At 39.6% G+C, this 16,536-nt stretch overlaps 2 protein-coding genes across 5 annotated transcripts in view; one reads left to right on the plus strand and one right to left on the minus strand.

The window, feature by feature from the left end:
* Positions 1-16,536, minus strand: part of LOC115623341 (trichoplein keratin filament-binding protein) — a 59,077-nt gene that overhangs the window by 20,742 nt on the left and 21,799 nt on the right. The window contains exon 2 of one of the 2 annotated variants that reach the window (XM_030517616.1): positions 702-2,526. The exons of the other annotated variant lie outside the window; for it this stretch is intronic. Coding sequence (XP_030373476.1) covers positions 951-2,486 — 1,536 coding nt within the window. The 5' untranslated portion in view covers positions 2,487-2,526 and the 3' untranslated portion in view covers positions 702-950. Of the gene's footprint in view, positions 1-701; positions 2,527-16,536 lie in introns of those variants that run through there. 2 annotated transcript variants of the gene reach the window in all.
* LOC115623342 (peptidoglycan-recognition protein LB) lies at positions 7,299-16,319 on the plus strand. Of its 3 annotated transcripts, none has more exons than XM_030517619.1 (3): positions 7,299-7,422; positions 15,187-15,567; positions 15,638-16,319. In XM_030517619.1, exons 2-3 carry the CDS (start codon positions 15,201-15,203, stop codon positions 15,853-15,855), a joined length of 585 nt encoding a protein of 194 aa, XP_030373479.1. In that variant the 5' UTR covers positions 7,299-7,422; positions 15,187-15,200; the 3' UTR covers positions 15,856-16,319. The 3 variants fall into 3 exon arrangements, with proteins under 3 accessions (XP_030373479.1, XP_030373477.1, XP_030373478.1); XM_030517617.1 differs by lacking the exon at positions 7,299-7,422 and adding an exon at positions 10,711-10,998; XM_030517618.1 differs by lacking the exon at positions 7,299-7,422 and adding an exon at positions 14,847-15,040.

Raw genomic sequence — 16,536 nt, forward strand, 5'->3', positions numbered from 1 at the left:
AGTTCGAGCACAGTTTATTTCCGATTTCAATTAATCACACACACACACATATATCTGCGTAACTTAATTAACAAATCACATATTGAAAAGAATATAAATAAAAATGAAGTTCGAATTAAACTCAAAAACATTACAACAGCAGAAAGCAAAAAAAAAGTGAATAAAGGACTCTTAAAATTGAAAATAATCTTAAATGAATAAAAAATTGAAAAATTCTAGACAATTGTGTTAATGTTGTAATTTTTATTCAAATACAAATTTCATTTAATTTTGAACTTACTCTTATAAACTCCATAATTACATTCTACTATCAAAATTATCTTATAAACAAATTTTAATAACTTTGCTTAAGCACGATTCGAACACTTTCTTAGACAAATGAGAAGCTTTATTTAACTGCATTTTGAACAATTTTTAATTAAACATTAAATCCCTTTAAAATGTTAATGTATAATACAAGAAAGTTCAGATGAAACTGCTTCTGAAAGAAATCAGTAACTTAATCGTAACTTGTTAGATAGCTCGATTAAACTAATAAATAAATGCAATCAAAAGTATTAAAGTGAAGTGAAACTAGCTTATAATTTCGCTAAATTTAACTTAATAATTTTAGTCTAATATTAAAAGGCACGTCTTAACTTAATTGAACATTTTGGAATTTGAAAGTTTTTAAAATATTGACTTCTTAGAAAACAATGTAATGTAGTGTAAAAGCAATTTATAATTTATTCTCTTGTTGGACACAAATACATTAAGTACAATACAAAACAGTATGGGTACATATATCTCTAACTAACACTCGCATCTCTCATATCATAACTTTGAATACAATTTGGCTTAATTGGCGACTTCTTCAGGGGAGTGCAGTAGATAGTAGATAGATGGATACATTCGAATAATTTGCTCTTACGAACTAATGTGAATACAAATATAAATGAAATGGAACAGCTCTAGGTCCAGGCGACGCGTTTCCGTGCGAATTTCGGTGGCACGGCATTGGTGGGGTTAACCACATTCATGGAGCGCGTCTTGTTGAGGCGAGTCGACTCCACGTCGATGCCGCCACGTACCGATGGCAAATTCTGCCAGCAATCTAGATTGAGATTGGAAAAGGAATTCGTTAGCTTGGGCGGCAGCTCTGCATTGGCAAGTTCGATGCAACTATTCGAGGGTTGTATGAGGAGCTCAGTTTCCGGTTCGACTGCAGTCTGTGGTATGCTCTCGCCACTGCTTGTGGCACGTGGTGAGGCGGCTGCCTCCTGAGTTAATTGCTCCAATTGCTTATTGGAATTCTCAATGCCGGTCAGATGTGTGCTGCGCAGCTCAATAATCTCCTGCTGTTGTGTCATATTCTCGGTGAGCAGAGCAGATAATGCATTGTTCTCGGCTTCGATTAGCTTCTTGATTTCACCATAGCGTTGCAAATTTTGTTCACGCCAGGTCTCCTCGCAACGCTGCAAGTTGTATTTGGCCTCCGACTCGTACATGGTGTCGATTTGAGCCGAGGCCGAGATTTCGGCGTCCTGCTGCGCCTTGTATTTGCCGATCAGCTGCTGGACGGCCTCGGGCTTGGTGGAATAATTTTTGACGCGCTGCAACAAATTAATGCAGAGGGCTATTTGTTTGCGATAAGTTTCTGAACGATTGCGCACAAATACTTTGATTTTCTTGAGATTGAAGGCCTGACCAAAGTCGGGACGCTGCAGGACGAGTGCGGTGCTCTGCTCAATCAGCTGCAGCTCCTTTTTGAGCTCCTCCAGGAATACGCGCAGGTGGCGCTCCTCCTCCTTGAGCTTGTCCGATTGCTCCTGACGACGCTTCAGCTCCGACATGTGCTTCTCCTGCAAGGCACGTATCTCCTTAATCTCCTGCTCGCGTATCAACTGCCGCTCCTTTTGCGCCAGCTCGGTGCGGCTTCTCTCCTGCTGCAGCTGCAACTGGCGCTCGGTGGCCAGAGCTTCTTCCTGTTCGCGTTGTTGCTGCTGCTCAATCTGTTTGTCCAGCCAGTTGAGTTTGGCCAACACCTGATTATCGGATTTGGACTGATACAATAGCTTGTCATCGTCCACGCCATGACGCCAGCGTCCATAGAGCTTAGCCTCCAATTCCAGCTTGCGCTTGAGCTGCTCGCGCTCCTTCAGCGACTGATTGACGCGCGTCAAGGTCTCCAAATTGTTTGTCTGGCGCGATCTGCCCTTCCGACCCATCTCGCAATCGTAGCAATCGTTCTCACTGTCCAGCATGGAGCGCAGCTTGCTGCGTCGCTCGGCGAGCTGACGCTGCTTCTCCTCCAGACTCTGCTTCTGCTGGATCTTCTTCTCAGCATTGTTGTAGTACTCCTTGTTGGTCCAGGAATCAAAGCGCGTCGTCACCTTGCCCCAGTGGTCGTAGTAGCGATTCCGCTCCTCCACCGCCTGCACCCGATTGTGCTCCAATTCGCGCCGCATGGCGTACTGAGCGTGTTGGTAGTTTAGGGGGACTGACATGATATGATTATGTTCGTGTCCTTCCTGCTTAGGCGAACAGCTGCAAGTAGTGGGAAGAAGAAGTTGTGGAAGAAGATTAAAGTGCCTGCTCAATAAATGACAAGTTCATAAACTTTTAAAGTGCCGCTGTCCGAGTGCCTCTAAGCATGCTGAGGCAAACTTCAATTTGTTGTTTGTGCTCTTCGTTTTTAGTTGGTTATTTCTTTCCTTTTTTCAGGTTTTTTTGCTCCTGTTCCTGCTGCTGTTACACTCAAAAAAAAAGAAGAAAAACGAACGTATTGGCGCTTAAAATACAACCAGCATCAAAGGCACTCGGAAAAAACAAGCATTTCCATTCTAAAACCAAGTATGTTTCAGGTGCAACATCTCAAGTTCAAATACTTTTTTCAGTGTGGAAATTAAACGGTCGTTTTGTTGAGTTCTTAAAACAAACTATAGATAACGTTTTTAACTCACTCTCTCTCTCTCTTTTTTTATGTGTTTTATGTTTGTCAATCACGCCAGTAGATTTTTTTTAATTTAGAAAAACCACATTCATTTGAATATTTATACTTTTCCAGAAATAATTATCTAAATTTCATTATCAATCACGCAAACCCGCACTTGGTTTATATTATTCCACTCTCACTCACACTACTGGAAATACCGACATTATTAAACAAAAGTCTAGAAAACTTGTGGATTTTTTTGTTTTGTTTGTGACGGTACTTTCGACAGGTGAGGCCATTATAGGACGCCTTATTATAGCATTTATTTAGGTTATATTCTGTCATTTAAAGAAAGGGCTTAACCCCAAATATAACCGAAAATATTGGAATATGTTCATTGAAAATACCAATCTTTTCCAATCCTGACACCCGATTAGTTTACAGGCTACATAATTTATTTAACGGCGAAAGATGTTTTCGATCCCAGTATTACGCACAATAATAAAACATTTTTCCACAATAAAGGATTTGGTTTGGTCTGGAATAGGTGTTTTCTCTGACTGTAAATTGTTCTTTAAATTTGAATAAATCGTTTTTAATAAAAGCCAACTTTACTGAAATGAAGAACGTCCTCAAGTAATTTTCTACAGTATGTTTTTTCTGAGTGCAAGTTGTTTCGCAGCAGGGGCTAGCGAGATAGGAACCAAACGCATCACCGCAGCTGTCACTAACTGCCGGGCCTGGCCGGGGAAGAGATGGAGAGCGAGAAGGAGAACGATGAGCACTCAGGACTAGAGACGAGAGCGAGCACTAAACACAAAAATATTGCAAAAATCTGTTGGGGCCCCCAAGTCGTAGTTAGAGCCGCCCCCCTGAGGCACCGAGAGAGGTCAGGCCAGACAGCGTGCGGCTGGCCAACAAATGGTGCCGGTTATCGGCAACGCATTTCATCATCCATCAACCCGGCCATTGCAATATGTCAGGCTGGGATGCAAATTGCGTGCGCCGTTGCGTGCATGGCAACAACAGCAACAACAGCAACAACAACAACAACAACAACAACAACAACAAGAACAGCAACAACATAGCTTTGCTAATTTTGTGCGCCGGCTGGCATCGTCGTCGTCGTCGTCCGCCACCGCCTGATGCCACTTTAGCAGATTTATGTAGCCGCTGGCAAGGCACGAACGCGCATTGATATATGCCAAATTGTTTCCAAATTGATTCCATTATTAATATTTGATAAAACATAAGCCTCTTTAGGCACTTTCAACGCCGCAACTCATTCAAAATTCAATGCATCCAAACGGCATACGAACGCCAACGAGAACGAAACCGCTGCCGATGTCGAGATACTGACAACAAGGATAACAAATACAAATACAAATACAACAGCAGCAGCACAGTACAGTACAACGCACGCCCGGTAGGATGTGTAAAATATTCAACAAAGTCCTCCTTATGTCATGTGACAACAAAACTTTGGTAATAAATCAACCAAACAGGCAGCGACAGCGCAAAAAGCGCACCCCATCAGAGAAATGCCAGGCGCCAGGATGTGTCTACAACAACATATAGAAGCGTCAACTGTGCAGGTCCTTTAGGAGTTGTTCACACAATGAAATTCAAGCAGAAGATCTACCTATTTTCAATTTGGTTGCGATTTTAGCCTTAGTTCTATAAATATTCATAAATTCGCTTCACCAAAAGAGCTATACTTGTAGAACTTTAAAACGATAAGAGAACAACTTTTGGACAAATACTACATATATAGTATATGTCTATGGCATTATAAAAGAATATCCTGAATCCAAAAGATTCAATTATCTAAAACTTTTGCAATACTTGATGTTGGCTTTCAAGACAGCAATCGATGTCCGAATATACCAATGATTTCAAGTAGCCCCTCAAAACGTAGTCTACGTCCACGTCAGATTACAAGGTACTCGTACTTTTGACGAATATCAATCACTGATTGCATATCTAATCAGGTTTTCGAGAAACGATTAGCTTTTTGAGTGCTAAATACTTCAAATTCAACGTAACAGTTGCAGCTGATTTGTCACTTTATTCACTTTATTCCAAACTGCAAGTTTTACTCGATAATACTCGATAATTCCTCGATTGTTATCGATCTTGCTAAAGCTCGATCGATTTCACTTAATCGTAAAAAGTGGCAATTAAGATATTAATATAGAACGCAACACGGCTCTATCTTATTTTCATTACAGACTTATTGTACATACATAGAAGGAATATTTCGTGTAGTACACTACATATTTTTTAGTTCATCAAGCATCATCTTCATCATTCATTCATCATTCACTGCAAATAATTTTGTGTATTTTTAAAAACTTACAATCTCTTCTCATTATATATACTTGTATTCCAATTAGGCCAATGATTATACGGATAGTGTTTACAGGAGTTGTTGTTGATTCGTACTGAACTACTTCGAGGGACGAACGAAATTTCTTCAGCAGTCATCGAAAGAATGACATTTCGAATAGTAGTAGTGGCTGTAGAAAGACTTGTCACATATTTCTGGCGTATACGCAAAAAATGTCTACAAGTATAATTCTTGAACATGTCGGAATTTGAATTGCGTTTTAGAATTATTTTAACAAATAATAAGTTATCAACCATTGAATAATAGAGAACTTTTATTTAGGTTGATCTCTCGGTTGAACTCGTATGCCCCAATCTATTTTTGATCAACAAAATGAAGTGATTAAACAGTTTAGTTCCAGTTGCTATCCACAGGTTTCAGTGTGTTCCGGGCTGGTTTCCGCTTGCTCGGGGAACCACCGCGCTGAGGTAGCACCTCGGCTGTGCACACGTGTGCGAATACATTTCAATCACCAGTAGGCATGCCAAGCAAGGCAAATTCCTCTTGACGTTGCTGCTGCTGCTGCCTTTGCCGCCCTAATAGACTTAATACACTTTCGTCACACACAAATTCACTTCCTTAATTGAAATTTTAATTTGAATACTTTGGCAAAGTTTTTCGCACCCGCATACACCCACTCTAGAAGCATTCACACACCCATAGGGGCCCATCCATCCACCCACTCACTCCCACTCACTCCCACACACTCCCACTCACTCAGTCGATTCAAGCCAACGGTTATGCTGAAGCGGTTCGCTTGGACGAATAGATGGGCAGGACGCGGCAGGGGGACGTCAGGATGTGGCAGCAATAAGCGTCGAAGCAAATAGCGACAAGCAAAAGTCGTTCCTGGCTGTTATTGTTGTTATTGTTGTTATTTTGTTATTATTGCTACCGTTGTACTCCCCCTCTCCGCAATACCGGCTTCAATCTTTCTCACCGCTTTTCAATTTGCGCTTCACGCAAGTCGTTTGTCATTTCATGCGCCCTAATATAGCGAGTATGTGTGTCTATCTATGTGCATATGTATGTGTGTATCTGTGTACTCCTCGTATATACCCGGTAACCGTAACTAATCCGACATAGCAATGATACCAAATACCAAATGCTACAAAGTGTCGCCTCACAAGCTCCATGCAAAATGGCGGAACGCTCATAGCAACAGCGACAGCTTCGGAAACAACATTTGACGACATGCTGCAATTGTTCGATGTGAAAAGTTTTGACAGACAATCAGACAAACAGACAGACCGACTGACAGATAAACAAGCTATCTGGCAAGCTAGCTGTGAGCGCCGAGAAAAGTTTTTCCGTAATGATGAACAGTTTGCGATTCAACTTCAGCTTCTCGGTAGCCCGGTGTTGTGGCATTAATTACAGAGACTGGTCCAGGCTTGTAACTTAACTTGCTTCATCAATTCGTTGTCGACATCGACTCACTTGCCCAAGATAGCCATCGGGCTATCGTGCCGCTTTTCGCTTTTCGCTTTTGCTTTTTGTTTTTTGCTCTCCACGCCTAACATCAAATAAAATAATTTGCAATTATTTATACTAATTGTGCCACTTGTCATTATCTAAAGCACGAACAGAACAACGAGCAGAACACATATCGGAGATAATGGTTACCCTTTGGTGAATACCCCAAAAACAATGTGATTTTTATGGCCTCCACTTGTAACTACAGCCCCTCCTCCCTCCTCCCTCCCCCCTCTCCTGACCCACTGCTGCTGCGTGCCGAAACACCGTTAACACCACACACTTAATACCCTGATAAGATTAGAGATTAACAAAAGGTAGAAAAAGAGAAAAAATTGAAAATAGAAATAAAAAATAAAAAGCAGCACAGGAATTAATCAAACTGACTAAAAAACATTAATGGCCCAACTGCTTGCTAGCTGCCAACTGCCTTCATTCACTTTGTTGTTAGCGGTTTTTCGGCGAGTGTGTGTACAAACTTGTTAGCGGCACGCAAAAATGGGTGAACGAGCTGGTTCTGGTGCTTGGGCTGGTGCTGGTGCTGGAGCTGGTGCTGGTAGCAGCGTAGGTGCAGCCGCACGGCAACAAACCAGCAACAATAATAGACAGCAGCAACAACAAAGACAGCTGGCTACAATTTGTGGTAAGTACCGCCAACTATTTGAACTATCTGTGTGTGTGTGTGTGTGTGTGTGCGTGTGCATGTGTGCGAGCAACCACAAAAATTTCCCCTTTTAAGTGTATTAACAAAAAATAACGCATTTTTGGGGTCTGGGCTTTGTTTACCTTTCTACACACATGCATACTACTCGTAATACATAGAGCAACTAAATGTGCCCGCAATGCGATTTATGCGACTACGGAGTACACTTTTAACAAGTTTCAAAGGCCGCAAATTATACGATTCCAAATCATTTCATATCAGCAGCAGTTTGCGAAAGTAAAATTAATAGCAGCCACGATAAAAAGCTTAGCTAAATTATACACACTGTGGCACTCGCAATGCCAGCATATTGTAAGCCACGAAATTTTACTTTATAACTCAATTTTCCCACATGTTACGATAAGCCCGACCGCCCGTACGGAAATGAGCGCAACAAGGCCTCCAACGGAAGTAAATGAAAAATTTATCAGCGTCAAAGTGCGTATGAGAAACAATAAATGCAATACTTAGCACATATAGTATGTACTTATATCGGATGAAGTTCCCCTTCACAACCACTTCTAGTTGCTGGGATCGTGTAGCACTTTCTAACTTTTTGTCATTGACAAACTCAAAATTTAGCTTGACAAGCAAACAAGTACCCGAATACCAATCAAAACCAACTTTTCCTGTAAATAGTATGTTGTATATAAATAGTTTACAAACATTCTTCAAATTATTGCGTATACGTGATGTCACAATTTGGTTTCTTTCGCAGCTCCGCTATGCGAACGTTAGAAATAATTAACAGAGACAAACTTTTTTAATCACCTCTGCTGGAAGGTGGTAGTTATTAATCGTTTGATGCTAAAATTAATGTCCAATTATAAAAGTTGACAAAGAATTCCATTTTAAGTAAATTTCAAGTACATTTCCACAAAATACTCATGCTCTCGGATTGTGGCAAGCAATTTGGAGAAAAAATAATGGAAACAAAAAATAGAAATACTATACTTGTATATTGAATTCAAAATGAACAATTAGGCCGTAATAATAAAGTTTAACATTCGGAACGGTTACGCATATACTTAGATTTCATGGCTAGCTTTTATTGAATGTCTAGTTCTTATTAAACTTATTAGAACGCCTTTTTTTGGTTATTACTTTTTTGTCATTGAAAGCTTTCAGACATTGGCACAACTTCAATTACAGACGTATCGAAGTGTGGGACTATCTAGCGCTGCTTAACAAAAGCTTTATACTTACACATTACAAATTATTTCTTAGATTTAAGCCCACATGACTAGCAAAGCATGTTTGTTTAGTTTTCTAAGCTATGTTTTTGTTTATTGTTAATCATTCGCAATTTTCAAGTGAGTCATCATCTCCCACCTAGTCATAATAAAGCAACTTATTTATTAATTTTTCATTATGATCAGCTGACTTATATTTCATTTAAGTTTAATGGATTTATTTAAAAGTCGACCTTTTTATTTCACCCCTGTCTGCCTTTATAGATATACTATTTATTGCTGTTACCCAAAATCAACAAATAGCTAATGTTCCCCTACTATTTAAAAGTTGTTTATGTACAGGGTGTATTAAAACTCGTTAACCAACGACTTCCTTTTAGACCGACGTGTGTGTGTTGTGTGCTTCCCCGAACTTAAGTAAACCTGTGTGCTTTGAACTTTAATGATGTCTGTCAGCAACAAAAGAAGAAAAGATGTATGCCGAAAATACACATACATATATTCATATACTGCTAATTTTTCTAAGAGGGCACCAATTTGTATAGATAATTAATTTAGCCACAATGTGCTTCCCCACAACACGGCAGGGGCATCCCCCCACCAAAGTGAATGCAAAGGAAAGAAAGCACTGCACTGTTTGCAGAATCAATCGAGGGGAAATGCATAAATATTTATTTATTCCCTTTAACTGCAAGCATTTACCCATTTTAATCATTTAGTGCCAGTCACGGTGCCATGCTCCGGGTCATGTCCGAAAAAGTACCTGACTTGGTTGTGGTTGTGCATATTGGAAAACAAGCAAAAAGTACCGGAGCTGCTCGAAAGAGGTCAGCGCATTAGTATTTGCATGTAATTCACATTGCTGACGAGCGCGGAATATGCTTAAAATTTCACTTTTCTGACCTTCCGATGACAGGCCACTGCCATTTACTCACATACCCATCCCCAATAACAAAATAACAGTACTCTTATCACTCTCAATAGGCACTCAGACTGGCTGCCTGTTTGCCTGGCTCGCTCTACCACAAACAGCTGATAACGAATTATCCAGTGTTGTCAAGCATTCAGCGCTGAAGAAAGCCAGATCAGTTAGAAAAAGCCAAATTATTATTTAAAGCAAGCAATATTCGGAATAAATAATCGTAAAAGGCTAGATGCATTTCAATAAATAAAGCAAAAGGGGAAATAAATATTTAAATGGCTAGAAAAAGCTGAATAAATTATTATTATTATTATTTAAAGCAAGTAAAAAGCAGATTAAATATCTGAATTTATAGCAGTAAGAGGGGAAAATAAATAATTATAAATATTTAAAAGGCTAGAAAAGCTAAATAAATAAATATATATGATTATTTTAACTTAATTCAAACAATAAGTACAGTAAAAGGGGAAATAAAAAATAATAAATATTTAAAAGGCTAGAAAAGCTAAAAGAACATTTTTTTAAAAAGCTTGTATAGAGCACAATTTTTTCCAATGCTACTACGTAAATAATAACTAAAAGTTAAACTAAATATTAAATATAAAGCTATCAAAAGATAATAATTTAGTTACAAGGCTCGTAAAAATTTTTAAAATAATAATAATGCCACACGAGTGTAAGTGAAAATTTTCAAAACTCAGCTAAATGGATTTTAAAAGTACAAATAAGCAGTAAATATAGCATGTAAATGGATCGAGCTAATAGAACTGCATTTTTTTAATGGCCTTCTGATAATAAAAGTTTGGCTACTCCTGAGCTGGCGGGGAAAATGGCTAAATTGGCAGCACTGAAATTATCGCAGTCTGGAGCGAAATGCTCGCTCGCTCAATCAGCAAAGAGCGGAAGCGAGCGCGAACGAGCCACGACGATGAGACGAACGAACGAACGATGAAGAGATGACGCTGACGATGACATCGACGATCGACACGATTCGCGAGCTTTAGCGCTGGAGGGCATTAAATTAAAGACCGTGCGATTTGTTTCAATTGGTTTTGCACTGCGTAGCGACGTCGTCGGCTTCGTTCGGTAGCGCTGATATTTCGTCTATAAACGTCGACACGACCCTTACGCTGCCAAACACTCGAGTAGCGTGCTTGGCAACGCGCACATGGACACGCACGAACGTGATCGGTAATACCACTCCAATTCGAAAACTATGTAAAACGAGTGCCTAATTGCAAATTGAAACTGAGACACTATATTCTTGCCAAACACACAGAGTTCCTAAAAATATTCAAAAATACAATTGCGAATTGTCGAGCGCGTATGTTCCTATAAATAAATTAAAAAGCTAAAACAGCAATATGACAGCACTGGGATTACTTTTGTTATCAATGATGGGTAAGTGTAGAGCAACAATAACAAGTCTTTCAATATTCTAACTAGACTGCCTGCCTGGCCTTATCGCCGCGCTGCTGCCCCTGAAAAGCGCTCCTCTTATCGCAACTTTTGGCCTAACGTTCGTACATTATTAACAATAATGTGCCGCATTGCATTACGTATACGACGATATCTGAATTTATGTATGTACTGTTATATGTATACGTACATATACTATATGTACTTGTATAGTAAGTGGATAAGTCCCATATGCTCATTTAAATGTAGCAAATGTTTCGGTTTTTTCCTCCTTTTGTTTTTATACAAAAATTAATTACTTGCATTTAACAAAATTGTCATTTATTGTCACAATTTACATTTTTTTATTGTCTTTCTGATTGTTTGCATTATGGTATGTAGTTTTTTGGTATTGCAAATTGAGCGTGACTTCATTTCGTGCGCTTGCCGCATTTTCATAATGTTTGTATAACAGCTATATTGTAGAGTGGTAATACTCGTAAAAAAAAAAATTAAACTCAATATTTTCCTGATTAAAAACAAACAATTAGGGCGCTCAAAGAGCGAGCGACGGCGCCTAATTATTTGTTGGCAAATTAAATACTTCAATTATGCGACATACTCGCGATAACACGTTGTCATATCTACCCCGAAGGATTAATGGCAATTATCAAAGGCGCCTGGCAACCGTCAACCACCAACTGCCAACCACCAACCACCCACTAGCCACCAACCGAGTGCTGGGAACCACACAAGCCAGGCACACACGTAGATAATTCAACGCATAACGTGAAATTAGTTTTCGGCAATTTTGCCATGAAATATTAGTGGGGCTTAGCACACAATCACACACACACACACTCGTATAGGACACACAGGTACTCGAAGGACTCACATCAGCGGCTTAGGCGCGTAATTAAATATGCGGGAGTAAACTATTTTTCAAACTTGGCAAGCGCATTGATTAGCCAAGTCAACAACGCAGCAGCATTAAGCCTAATGTTTACTTTATTACAACGCCACGTAATTGAAAGCTATTCAGTAAGGCAGCAGGCAGCAGGAGCCCCCTAAACGGCTCAACTGTAACTGTAATTAACATGTTATACTGAAAAGCGAGCATAAATTAAACAGCAGCAAATGATTTGGCACCTTCCGGCGCACCACCAACACCAACACCACCACCACCACCAGCACCACCACCAGCACCACCAACAACAACGACTGAAGTCGCATTGCTCTGTTTATTATTCAAGCACGCGCCGTCAATAGAAATGCTCGCCCTCCTCTATAGTTTCTGTGATTGCTCGTCGTTGTTGTTGGTTACTACACTCAGAAAAACGGCAAGCAACAGTTGACTGGTTGGTTAACGAATTAACGAATTTAAATTCTGCATAATTCGGTGTTTTACTGAAACCACTTGAGCCCCAATTTTGTCCCAACAATTAGGTAAACATTTAACAAACATTTGCGAATAAAAAACTTTCCAGAGAGGATGTTCATAAAATTGCATTTAATTGCAGATAATATTTCCAGTACTAAGTAGCATGTAAAAAATTATTTCAAATTAATTTAAAGAATAATTGTAACTGCCTGAGCTGCTCACCTTTGTTGTTTGCTAAGTAGTAGTCTGAAAAATTAAAACTCCTGGTTGTACGAGTATAAAGAAATTTTGGCTGAATTGAAAAAATCATTCGGTTTTAAGCTCGAGCTACGAAGTAGACCGTTTTAGAATACTAAAGTATCAACAAACAAGAATCACACCTCCCCTTAGCCACTAGTTTCTATTGAGACATATATGTACATATGTATAGTCCGATTTATACTTTTTAATCGAAAATGCAAATTAAACAAACCACAAACAAAGCAAATTATTAATACCCCTAAAAAGACACCAGTTCTGCTTCTATTATGTTTTGAAACATTTATTGGGGTTTGCCTTAAATGAAAGTATTAACTTCGCTTCTCAAAAGTTTTTCAGTTAAGAGCACGAAAATCAAAAACTACTCCTCACTTATTTAAGAAAACCTTTTGAATTAGTTACTTATTTAAGGCAAATATGTTAGCTTCAAAATATTAAGAATAGTTTTTTGTTAGCTCAAGTCGAATGAAAGTAAAATAAATTGCCACATTTTTCTCGTAGTGTAGGTAGGTAGGTGCAAATGTGGAGGCGCGAACAAAAATTTTATGCCTTGCAAATTTTAATTAGAAATGCTGCTATTAACTTAGTCAAGTGCGCTGCTCCTGTCCCCACACGTCCTGCCACATCCACACCCACTGCCATCTATGCTGCAGGACGCCCACACAACAAAAACAACAGCAGCGAGTTGTTGAAAGTTTGTGTATGCATATAAATGACGATGACTATGACTATGATGGCGATGGCTATGGCGATGAGGATGACGATGGCAGCTCGACAAACATTTTTAATGGAAGTTGCCAGCCAGCCAGCCAACATTTGTATGTGTGTGTGTGTGTTGGTGTGTGTTGGTGTGTGGTGTGTGTGGAGTGTGTGGAGTGTGTATGCGTTGTGGCACATAAAACAAATTTTCAAATGAAATAGTTTTTCAGAGCATTTGCATTTATGGTCCGCAGTTCAAGTGGCGTTGAGTTTTTCGGCGCAGATTCTGCGCGGCCGAAGGACGTGTTAGCCCACCAACCAACTCTTGAGTGCTTGCCTGGATTGCAAACGAGCCACAAAACAAGTGCCTGCGGCTAAATGTGGTTGCAGCCCCCACCCACCACAGCGAAATATTCAGCACCTGTTGCTATACGATGACCAAACTCTTTTCTCCAGGCGCCACACAGACACAAATCGCTTGAATATTCAAGTTGATTTTGAAATTTGTTGTTGAGTCATCGCGCCCTGAGCGTCAACGTCAGACAAAAAGATAGCTTTGTGCATAATTAATAACTATATTGTTGCAGCAACAACAAAAGAAATGAGAAGGCGACAAATTCATGGGTTACTTCCGACCAAATACTCATCAACTATGCAAAGAGAGGCGCGCATATCGATTTATTTTGATTGGAGAGAACTTGTTTTGAGCGCAAATTTGCAGAATTATGCAAGAAACAGAGAGAGATCTGGTGACGTTTTCCCCCCATCTCACTGTCTAGCCAGCAGTGTTGCCAATTTGGCGGCTTTTTACACTCGTTTGATTGTTGAGAGCGAAAACATTTCGGTAGATTTTTTTACAAAACGATCTTAAAGTATAAAAATTAGTGCTCTGTTTCTAGCTCTATCCGGCTTTTATTAGCAACTCCTTCTTGAACAGCTTGTGGCTATTTCTATCCAACTTGATGTCTATAATAAGATTCCAAATTTAAAATCAGCAGCTATCGTGTTTTACGACTGATGATGGCTGTGCAAAAGAATTACAAAGTGCCTTAGCCCCCCTAACCTTCTGATTCTTCTTCCATTCGCTTTTCTTTTTAGTCTTTCTCCACAATTGAGAGCTACAAGATCACTCCACTGAATAATATTGAATACACAATGAATAAATAGGTTTATCTAAAAAAGTTTCCGCTTACATAAACATCTTTTTTGCTTATAAACATACCAATCCAAAATATTAAATATCGTAACACTGGAGTGTATCTTTTTTTGATTCATTTATAGAAGTAGCTGACCCAATAAAACTAAATAACAATTTTCTTAGCCTTTTATAGCGCTTCTTACAATTGTCGATCTAGCCCCTTTTATCGACGCTCAAGACTCAACAACACTGTTAGCCATTATTGTTACGATCTTCGGGGGTTTTTCCTGTCTCTATACAATCGAATCAATTTGAATTGGCGCAGCTCATTTTGCTGTTACGCCTCAAAGTAATCACAGCTGTCCCTAAATAACAACAACACAACAAAGTACAAAAATAAACAGTTTAGTAGCGCACGTGGGGAATCCGGCAGCCAACCGTTCATTCATTTATCAGCCACAAAAGTGATGGCTATACGGCGAAAAAACAAGCTAACGGAATGTGACTACACAAATCAAACCAGGCCTTGATAGCAGCAAGTCAAACAACTAATGCAATTATTGTACAGTGTATGTGAGAAGTCTGTATTGAAGCAACAACAAAGACAGTGCGAAATTTTATACGATATTTGTTGTTGTTCTGTGTGTAAATAAGTTGCTAAACAGCCAAAATAAACAACAATTCAAATTCGATGACATTTCGTTCTTCCCCGCAGGCCAAAGCCAGAACATGTTGCCGATAAACGAGCCATCAGCAGCGGCGTCTGCCGTTCGCGACTCGGAGCTATTGTCTCGCGATGACTGGGGCGCTCGACCTCCCAAGGCAGTGGAGTACTTCAAGGGCCCCATACCGTTTGTAATTCTGCACCACTCCTATATACCGGCCGCTTGCTACACCAGCTCCGACTGCAAGAAGGCGATGCGCCAAATGCAAGACTTCCATATGCTCGATCGCGGCTGGAACGACATCGGCTATAGTTTCGGGATCGGCGGCGACGGCATGATCTATGCAGGACGTGGCTTCAATGTCGTTGGCGCCCACGCCCCGCACTACAATGACAAGAGTGTCGGCATTTGTCTCATCGGTGACTGGCAAAGTAAGTGTGCTTTAATTTTAATTTTAATTGGAATTCCACTCAATAATGCGGCATAATGTTTAATTTTTAGCTGAACTGCCGCCTCCCCAAATGCTGCAGGCCGCCAAGGACCTTATTGCTTTCGGTGTTGCCAAGGGTTACATTGCCCCCAACTTTCAGCTGTTGGGGCACAGGCAAGTGCGCGACACCGAGTGCCCGGGCGGTCGTCTATTTCAAGAAATTTCCACTTGGCCGCACTTCACGCTGCTCAACACCACAACGGACACACAGCCACCGCACAAGCCATAAGAATGCCCACCAACTACACATATAAACCCATATTAATTTAAATGCGTACTTAATTAAGCCGCTTGCTTAACTAAAACACATCCACATCATAACTGCATTTCACATAAATGATTGAATGTGGTTTAAGAAGCTGAGCAACAACCTTCTAACTATGCGTCTACATATTGTAGGCCCATATACTATATACTATAGACACAGCTCTAAGTTTAAAAGCGTAAGCCGATATGCTATAATTCATATAGTTTAACAAGCAAATACATTTCTAGTTAAATAGAAAACTTCTTCACTTAAACATGTTAACAAGAAACTATCCTAGTACAAACTATAAGTACATATACTCAAAAGTGCATAATACGATAACAGCAGAGCCGTAAGTTCAAAATTGAAAGTCTTAAGAAATCAATACTATACAAATGCAAATCATTTGTCACTCAAGAAAACACAATAAAATTTTGCTTTCCTTCCTCCCCAAAACATAGTTCATACAACAACAAAACAATTTGTTTGCATTATTTCTTAGATGTTGGAGCAGGAAAAATTTACTCACGGGCTTCAATTAGGTCGCTCTATTATATCGGTAAAAAGTAACGCCAAATTAATTCTATAACGATTTGAATCAGATTGGTTCTTGCATTGTGTGGCATTTAATACTGAATTGTATTTATCTTACAATACGAATCA

This window comes from Scaptodrosophila lebanonensis, unplaced genomic scaffold, assembly GCF_003285725.1.
Source record: "Scaptodrosophila lebanonensis strain 11010-0011.00,11010-0021.00 unplaced genomic scaffold, SlebRS2 tig00000053-arrow-pilon, whole genome shotgun sequence".
NCBI lineage: Eukaryota > Metazoa > Arthropoda > Insecta > Diptera > Drosophilidae > Scaptodrosophila > Scaptodrosophila lebanonensis.